The sequence below is a fragment of the Apium graveolens genome, chromosome 3 (assembly GCF_009905375.1).
Source record: "Apium graveolens cultivar Ventura chromosome 3, ASM990537v1, whole genome shotgun sequence".
Taxonomy (NCBI): Eukaryota; Viridiplantae; Streptophyta; class Magnoliopsida; order Apiales; family Apiaceae; genus Apium; species Apium graveolens.
The window spans coordinates 63968131-63977701 of NC_133649.1; the positions used below are offsets into that span (position 1 = coordinate 63968131).

The 9571-nt window shown below is 35.3% G+C and overlaps 2 protein-coding genes across 2 annotated transcripts; both read left to right on the forward strand.

Moving 5' to 3' along the window:
* The first annotated feature begins 2275 nt into the window (after positions 1-2275).
* LOC141712366 (putative mannitol dehydrogenase) lies at positions 2276-5669 on the forward strand. The gene is made up of 5 exons (XM_074515284.1): positions 2276-2577; positions 3311-3424; positions 3840-4353; positions 4554-4707; positions 5294-5669. Exons 1-5 carry the CDS (start codon positions 2480-2482, stop codon positions 5491-5493), a joined length of 1080 nt encoding a protein of 359 aa, XP_074371385.1. The 5' UTR covers positions 2276-2479; the 3' UTR covers positions 5494-5669.
* A 133-nt stretch (positions 5670-5802) lies between these two features.
* On the forward strand, positions 5803-7404 carry LOC141712367 (citrate-binding protein-like). The gene is made up of 2 exons (XM_074515285.1): positions 5803-6699; positions 6857-7404. The coding sequence occupies exons 1-2, from the start codon at positions 6436-6438 to the stop codon at positions 7253-7255; spliced, it is 663 nt and encodes a 220-aa protein (XP_074371386.1). The 5' UTR covers positions 5803-6435; the 3' UTR covers positions 7256-7404.
* The last annotated feature ends 2167 nt before the right edge of the window (positions 7405-9571 follow it).

Genomic DNA, 9571 nt, shown 5'->3' on the forward strand with positions numbered 1-9571 from the left:
TTCTTGTCTTCAACAGGTGTCCTCATTGGAGAACTTTGGAGTCATCCTGCACTTTGCACCCAAGAGCTTGGGATCACCTGTCCTGCTATCTGGTGGGTTATCCTCATTCGGGGGGACAGGGACGCGTCCGGCATTTGGGGTGAATTGTGGCTATACCTGCGTCCTTAAATTAAGGAAGATAGCTGTATCGGAGTGTTATCCTTGCGCAGGGAGATGCATTATCCGTGAAGTCCTACGGTTACGGACGAGCCTTGGTCCTTCACGGTTGGACCTCATAGTTGGACATTCCTAAAGCTAGCGGAAGACGGATTCTGGGTGGGCTTCTACCGAGCCTAGGAATAAGAAGTCTAAGCCCATTAGATTTCCTGTTCCCCAAGAACTACGTCAGGCTTGATCCCTATATAAAGGGTACGTAGGCACATTGAGAGGAGTAAGAAGTTGAGAGCTGAAAAAGGAGCCACCACTTACTCTGATCAATCTCATCCTAAAACAAACACAAACCACCACACACCGCTTGATTTTCCGGCGAACAACCACCGTCATAGATCTTAATTCCGGCGAGAAACCTCAAACTTTGTTGTTACCAGATTCCTCCGTAAACACTTCTTTTAATAATCACGTTTATATGTTTGCAAACGAGCACAAACAAAAACAAAAGATACTACGCTGCTTATTTTACAAAGACTTAGGCAATTTTATACACGACACAAAAATTACGAATTTGGGTTGACCTTTAGAGTACCCGAACACAAAATTATACAAATAAATTTAGTATCGATTCGAGTTTATCTTGGGTACATGATACGAAAAGAAAGTACATGATATAAATAAATATATAAATACATTTATTAAAATTATAAGTATATGTATATTAAAATATTATTTTACCATATTTTAAAAAAAAATAAATACAAAGTATATTAAAAATTAAATTTTACAAGATTTGAGCCCATTTGATTATTTAAGACTTATTACGTTAAGACTCCATTATTAAAAATTTAGTAGTATTTAAATATTTAATTTAACTTAAATATATTTTTATTTTTAATTTAAAATTACACAAAACACGACATGAAACGTAAAAGGTAAACAGACATGAAACGATCCTTAAAATGTCGGGTTTGGGTTAGTTATACATGATTACAAATTTCAGAAATCGGAACTGTTATTTTGATATACCGATTTGTGATTTATCGGGCGATTTATCAGGAATCGGTCAAATTGTACAACTTTTTTTTTATTAATTTTGAACGATTTATCGTTAATTGTTTTAAAAATCGACCAATTTTTATAAGCAAGACCTTACCCAAAACGTAAAAATTACTATTTATATGGTCTAAAAAAAACTGAGTAACAGACCGATTTTTTCAAAATTACGGACCAAGGGTTGGGCCTGCTCTAACAAGTCTTGAGACCGGACGGGACCAGAAAAATCTGAATTAGACCGAGACCAAACCGGTTTAGATCGAATTTTAATTTTTATAAATTAATTTTGAATCTTCTTTCAAATTTATATACATAAAAAAATTGTGTAACTTCTAACTACAATAAAAATTTAAAAAAGTACTTATCTTATTATTTTAAAAGTTAATATTAGTTTTTAAATGTATGAATATCAATATTTTATCACATGAAATACGAAATTTAGTAATTTAAAGTGCAGTGTTGATCTAGTTTATTATATTAATTTATCACCTATTAATTTGGATCATAAAATATATAATATGAGTGAATGTTGAATACTATATATAACCCTTTAAAACATTACGTTAAGCTAAAATAATTATATACATGAATTCAAATTTATTCAGGTATGAATCAGATTTTTTTCAAGTTTTGGACCGGAACAGACTGAATACCGTATTTTTTCAATTTCAGACGGGGACTGGACTGACTATGTTCGGTTCGGTCCGGGTCTTGGACAAGTAAATTCGGTCCGGGTTACAGGTCAAAATCGAAAATGTATGCAACCCTAGTCATACATGATTACAGATTTCAGAAATCAGAACTATTTAATTAATATAACGATTTGTGATTTATTGGGCGATTTATCAAGAATCGGTCAAATCAAACAAATTTTTTTAATTAATTTTTAAACAATTTATCAATGATTTTTAAAAAATCGTCCCAAAACGCAAAAGAACTATTTACATGATCTCAAAAAAACACCGAGTAACGGTATTTATTGAGTAGTGATAAAAATTGTAAACGAGTAAAAGTAGTTGGAGAAAAGAGCGCATAGTACAGTTGGAGTTGGGTATTAATGCTAGAAATGAAATGAGGTAGAGCTACCAACGAAATGGGCTTCCGTCCGGGCATTTATTTGTAATCACCTAACCCCCCCTTCAATCCCCCCACCTTCTTTTTCCTACGTTATAAATACGCCTGATCCCTTTACCTCGCTTTCACATTTTCATCCTCATATAATACATACACACACTGTTAGATTTATCAAAAACTAAAAAGGAGGTGCGTAGAAATGTCGAAATCACCGGAAGAAGAACACCCGGTCAAGGCTTTTGGATGGGCCGCTAAGGATACTTCTGGAACCCTTTCTCCCTTCGATTTCTCTCGCAGGTTCTTATTATTACTCCTATGTTTTAGTAGTCATATTAATATTTGTATTTTTATATGTACTCGTGCTGGTTTGTTGGAATTATGTGTACGATGTTGTTGGATTTTGAATTTATTTTAATAACACATACTATGACTAACTGACAAGGAAAACTACAAGAAACTTATGGTTAACGTTGATGTGGCTTATTTGACGGTGCAGGCCCAAAATTTAACGATAATATATAATTCCAACCTTGATCAACAGTAAACACGTTTTTATTATTTATTTGTGGGTATAACATGTGAATATTGATAGTTTAGGTATAAATATTCTTCTAATTAAATTTAATTTTATTTTGGGGTTTTCTTGTCGTTTGAGCTAGAACAATAACATGGATCGGTTTGGATTTAAGTTTATTACTGCTGGATTTCAAAATTTAGGTGTGTGACTGTAGGCTCTGTAGCCCCCCTCGCTTCCCTTGTAATAAATTAAGGAAGACTGATTATTATTACCGTTGTGGAAGGTTGTTTTGTTGAACCCTTTGTCTACCGAACTTTTCCTAATATAATGACATAATTATTCGGATTCAGTGGTTTATTAGTTGAATTGCAATGAGCTGTGCAGGTACCACAATCTGAACTGTATGCCCTTAGAAGTGTCATTTCCTTGACTTAATTTAATCTGTTCATTTTCTCGTTGTATATGTTTGTTGATTAATTACTTAGTTAAGATGTTGTTTTGGTTTCCTGGCAGGGAAAATGGAGATGATGACGTGACTATTAAAATTCAGTACTGTGGAGTTTGCCACTCTGATCTGCATGCCATTAAAAATGAATGGGGTTTTTCATATTATCCCGTTCTTCCAGGGTAATTATTGCATATTATTCCAATTTTCAGACTTGTTTTTTTATTGGTTTGTTTAATTACTTAAAACTTGTTTTATATGGTTCATCGTTTGGTTTGCATTTTGTTATAGCAACGACTATATAAAAAAAATTCTGTCTCCATTTTTAGAATTTACATGGCAGTTTCTGACACTATAGCAACATTCAGCAGTGTTTGTTTAGCATGCTGCTGTATTTCATAATCTTGTTCATGCAACAATCTTGTTATTGCTTTCTAGCTCACGTAATTATATGTCAACCTGCCTCTTTGCGAATATTGTCTAAGACATCCGCAGAAGGGAGTTGGGGGTGATAATTTTGCTGTACCTCGGTTTATATTTTTATCTCTCCGTTTGTGGAAAATTATTGCTAATAAATTACTCGCCTTTATTCTGCAGTCATGAAATTGTTGGCATTGTTACCAAAGCTGGGAGTAATGTCCAGAAGTTCAAAGTTGGCGAACGAGTTGGTGTTGGCGTTATAGTCAATTCATGCAAGTCATGTGAGAATTGCAAACAGGATCTGGAGAACTACTGCCCCAAAATGGTTTTTACTTACAACAGCATGAACTATGATGGTACAAAAACTTATGGTGGTTATTCTGATTTGGTGGTGGTGGATTATCGCTATGTGCTTCGTTTCCCTGATAACCTACCATCTGATTCTGGAGCACCACTTCTTTGTGCTGGAATAACTGTGTATAGCCCAATGAAATACTACGGAATGACTGAGCCAGGAAAGCATTTGGGTGTGGCTGGACTTGGGGGGCTTGGTCATGTTGCTGTGAAGTTGGGGAAGGCTTTTGGGCTGAAAGTTACTGTAATTAGCTCATCTCCAAAAAAGGAAACTGAGGCGATTAGCAAACTTGGCGCTGATGCTTTTCTTGTGAGCTCCGATCCTGAAAAAGTGAAGGTACTAAAAATGCTAACTAAGAGAAACGGTGATAATTATTTGAATTGAGTTAGGCTGCTCTAGCTTGACTTGTGCAGCTCAGTTTATATATAAATCCTTTTTTTATAACTGTATCCTTCATAGATCTAACTAAATGGCCGCTTCATCCTTTTGAATATCTCAAAGAGAACTGAAGATGTTTTATGTTTATACCACCGCAGGCTGCCGTCGGTACCATGGATTTTATAATTGACACGATTGCTGCAGTCCATCCCTTAGCCCCCTTGCTTAATCTCCTAAAAATGAATGGAAAACTTATTACCGTCGGCCTCCCTGATAAGCCTCTAGAGCTTCCAATATTCCCCTTGGTTCTAGGTAAGATTCGTAATGTTGACATACTATATTCATTGTGTACTAGTAAAATGAAAGTGTGTGTGTGAGCATGGGCATCTGCGCTAACATTAACATGTTAACATGTCATGAGTTTTCTTAGGAAAGAGCTTCTCGCTGATAAATACTTGGGCACTTGTTTCTTCATGTGCACATATGATAAATAAATCACACGCCATGTTTGTGAGATACTGCAAAAAAATTTGTCTGACATATATGGTTTGGTTTAAATTTTCAATTTGACAGCCTCAGAACATTATTTTTGAGATGTTTTGTTTTTATGATAGTTAAATAAGTTATAACTAACCTGTTCAAAAATTCCGTAGAGTTAAAGAAATCGTACTATTTAAAGACTTAGAAAAGTGTTAATAAGAATTCACAAATATTGTTCTCACAGGACAAGAATAGCAATTTGTGATCACTAGATCGTACTATTTAAACATAGACAAGTTTTGATAAAAAAAATCTTAAGTGTAGTTCTTAAGGGACAACACTGATTTTTATTTTTTTTTATTTTGTACCTTCCATTCTCAAACTTTATCTAGTTAATGTAAATGCTGTGTATTTTCAGGGCGAAAGCTTGTGGGAGGAAGTGATATTGGAGGGATAAAAGAGACTCAGGAGATGCTGGACTTCTGTGCAAAGCATAACATAACTTCAGAAATTGAGCTGATACGCATGGACTACATCAACACAGCTATGGAAAGGCTTGCCAAATCTGATGTGAGGTATCGGTTTGTCATCGATGTAGCAAACTCATTTACTAAATAAGTGTAGCAAGGACACTGTGATGCTGTCGATGATTCCCTCCCTTTCTTTTCAGCTCTATCCTTCATATAAATAATTATTTGGAACTTTTGATGAGACATTGTAGCAAGCAATGTATGTGAAGAAAACTGGATCTTTTGTATGGATTTGACCGTTATTCACTCAAGTTATTTGGTGAATGATAATGTGTGCATTTACAATTAAAGTCTAAAGTGTCAATAATCCAATGCTATGTTTTAAAAACATATATACTCTTAAAAATAATAATTATTAGTAGAATGGATGAAATTCATGTAGAATAATTTAGGTAGAAAATGTTAAATTACTCGAACAACAGAAACATTTTTGGCTGTTCTCTCCCAGTTTCATTCCTCTTGCAATTCAAGAGCCATGATTTCATTTTTATCTAATGTCGGTTAGCATCACCAAGTAACAAGCTGCTGTCTCTTCCTACCCCCATTTTCCTACAATGATTGTCCTGTATATCTACTGATGATGTAGAAATGAATTTTTAACTCCGTAATTGTTTTTTTATACGAGTCACGGGATTGAAAAGGTTTGTTTTCAGAATGAGACGACCAAAACAGAAAATTTAAAGATGGATCCAAAATTATTTCACTAGTGTTCAACTTTTCACCCAACGCAAAGCTGTTTTCGATTTTGATATTAATAAGATTTACCAGCTGTTTTGTGTTAATTAATCAAATCATTTGTAAGTCGTTCAATTTTGACACGTCAAATATTTGAATTTTGGTCTGATTCTTGGACGAGCTAATCGAGGTTTTACTTTTATATTAAAAATGAATTAAATACAAATGATGGCTCGTGAATTAAACAAATTGAATTAATCTGGTTCGGCTTGATATCATCCCGGTTTCACCTGGCAAGTTCGTTCATAAATAGAGGGTTTCACTTGCCCTTTTCATTCAGAGGAAAACAAAAGGAATGACTTATTATTCTCTAATAGCGATGTTATGCTTCGGTCTATATCAACTTGTGTTCCATGCAATGGCCACTCATGATCCCACAAGAGGGTTTACTTCTTTGCCGTTCAATACATCGTTTTATCACATTCAAAAGCCATACGACAGGCAAGAAAATGAGCGGTATAGCTTCATCAATGGAGTTCACAAATTGTGGGTTTTTGCCGATGACAAACCTCTTTCCAGAAGCAGTCCAACAAAGCCCAGGTCTGAGATCATGATACAAGTAAGTTTTTCGTTTTTGTCAAAAGTTACCAGCTCTGCTATAATCTTAAGGTGTTAGCCGTCATCTATCTACCGGTTCTAACACATACACTAATGTACTAGACTTTGAAAATTCATATTAAGAGGATCTGTACTTGTGTCTCAAAATTTAAATCCAGGGATACATTTATTCATCAGGAGTGTGGGAATTTGAAGGAGATGCATATGTTCCGGAAGGGACATCAGGGGTGTGCATAATGCAAGTATTTGGAGCTCAAGCACCACGTGCAACCACTCTTATGCTAAGAGTCTACAATGGTTCGCTCATGTATTATCGCCAGAGCATCCTGGTTCCAAACATCTACGATAGATGGTTTCGGGTTAATGTTGTACACGATGTCGACAGAGCTAAACTGAGGGTATATATTGATGGACATCTGAAGTTGAAGGTGGGTGGTCGTGGTGGAACATCTCATTACTTTAAATGTGGTGTTTATGCGCAAGACAATGATTCATCTTGCATGGAGTCCCGGTGGAAGAATATCAATGTCTTAAAACAGCTTACTCTGGCAACCTAATTTGGTTGTAGGAAACAGTGGCAGAAATTATAGCGAGAAATTGTTATAAGCGCATATCAGCAAAAATGTTAGCTTTTGTTTTGAAATTGTAGCAAGCAATGTATCATTTCATATACTTCCGGAAAATAAATGTGTCCTTTCATGTCAAACTTCAACTCAGAAGTACTCATCGATTTAAATTCACTATGTCGTAACTGTTTATCTTTCTGTTTTAGGAGCCACAAATAGATTCGTAAAATAAATGTTGAAGACTCATTCTTTATTACAATCAGACATGGTAGACTAATGCAAATGCTACAGCACGAGCAATCATTCTTGTACTAAGCCTTTGTCCCCAGTCTCTTGCCTGGAGTTACCTTCTTCTTCTTAGCCGGAGGCGTTGGATACCTGACAAAAGGTCTTGGGGCCAAGGAACCAGAAGACGGCTTGCAAAATCCTAAAAGAAAGTTGCATTCCTCGGGTGTGATCCCGAGGGCAGTGAACAAATCTGGCCAGCATTTTCGCATAATCAAATTGATTTCCTTTCGACAGCGCTTACTAATATGATCAACAGTACCTCTTGCAAAGAAGTCCATAATTTCATTTGCACATGACCCTATGTTAGTGATTGTGTTCCAGCAATTAAATACTGTCTCTATCCCGGTGGTGGTTCTCGATGTGTGGTTCAACTCACCTACAGATTCCGGATATTTGCTAGCAGCACTTGAGTATGCCATAAGACAAGTGACTGCAAGACATAATAGTATGCATCTCAAAGCCATTGTTTTAGAGCTAAGAATACTGTTAAGCAGTAAATTTGAATTTATAATAGCCCAAGGCGTGCACTGGAACATGAAGGGTGTTTGTTTCATAATTAATTTTTGGTATTTTTGTTGTGGCATGTATGATATGATGCATGTTATTAGTAAGTTGTGTGTTTTTCATTATTTTTCTTCGACACAGCGAGGAGAGGAGGCCACATTCTTATTTAAGGTGGACTGCATGCGTTGCCAGGCTTTGTTTTCTAGATGCCACAACCTGGTACATTAGTATAACCATTTTCCCAATAATAAACATACATATAGAATCTTGTCCAATGAGAACAATGTTTTTTTTTGCTTGCAGCCTGCAGATGTCTAGCATAAAGAGGTGAATAATTTAAATCTTACCCTCGATGACAGAGGATCACAAACAACCTAGTGGTAAAGGCGTATATCTTATCAAATAATTCAAGTCTTGAAGCTTGAAATCTTCAAGATCAAGATAACAAAAGAGTAACATTTTATTAATCAGCCAAATACACTTCCTTTTAACTCTTTTATATAGAGGTAATAACAAACATAATATTCAGCAGAAAGATACTATTTTTTGGCCACGAATCGTCAGTAAATCTGACCAGCTGCTGCCACAGGACTCGGGGACGGAACAACTGATACTGAGGCATCACAGTATCCTACAAGAATGTTGCTTTGGTCAGGTGAGATTCCGAGGGCAGTCAACATGGAAGGCCAGCAATGTTGAGTGATCATCTTGATGGCTTGGCAACAAGGCAATCCAATATCAATTGCACCAATTTTGAAGTATACAGAGATCTCATTTGTGCATGATTTTATCTCTGCAATCGCGTTCCAGCAATTGCCAAGTGTTCCATTAGTGCCATTATTACTAGGTTCATCTAGTTCAGCCATAGTTTTGATATTGATGGAATGTTGAAGATTCCAATCAGACAGCTTCCTTGCAGCAGTAGAGTATGCCATTAAACAAGTGAATGTAAGCATGAATATAAATACAAGTTTTGGAGCCATCATATAACGCTTATAGAGTAGAGAGATTACTGAAAAATGAGGTTGCATGTCATTGAATTTATAGGGGCTTAGAATTAGAATGTGATTATAGTATGTGACGTTTACGATTGATTTTAATCTTAATTGCCTAAGAAAACCAAGAGCCATAGATTTCAGTTACTTTCAGTTAAATGGTTTTATCAACTCTCTGTCTTCGTCACCTGAAATACATCAACGATATTGACACAAAATATACGTTAGTACTTCAATTTGGACTTCGGAGAGCCCATTAAAAAATTGGTAAAGAAAAGTTCAAATATTACTTGCATCGCGTCTAAAAACACAAATACTGAAAAATTCTCTATAGGTCTAAGTAATTTTTAAGAATCTATCGATTTCAAATCATTCGTCAAGTTAAATACGTACTGCAATGATGTTTCGATGAATTTATAAATTTTTACAGATTTTATATCACCACAAAAATTAAATTGCACGGTGTAGAAAATAATTCTTTTAATCTCTCTTTTTTTAGGGAAAATAAGTTTTTTAATCT

What these genes read in the sequence shown, in the direction of transcription:
- LOC141712366 (XM_074515284.1), top strand. Translation starts at nt 2,480, where the DNA reads ATGTCGAAATCACCGGAAGAAGAACACCCGGTCAAGGCTTTTGGATGG. An exon ending in CCCTTCGATTTCTCTCGCAG is followed by an intron (nt 2,578 to 3,310) that starts GTTCTTATTATT and finishes GTTTCCTGGCAG; the next exon opens with GGAAAATGGAGATGATGACG. An exon ending in AATATTCCCCTTGGTTCTAG is followed by an intron (nt 4,708 to 5,293) that starts GTAAGATTCGTA and finishes GTGTATTTTCAG; the next exon opens with GGCGAAAGCTTGTGGGAGGA.
- LOC141712367 (XM_074515285.1), top strand. Translation starts at nt 6,436, where the DNA reads ATGACTTATTATTCTCTAATAGCGATGTTATGCTTCGGTCTATATCAA. An exon ending in GGTCTGAGATCATGATACAA is followed by an intron (nt 6,700 to 6,856) that starts GTAAGTTTTTCG and finishes ATTTAAATCCAG; the next exon opens with GGATACATTTATTCATCAGG.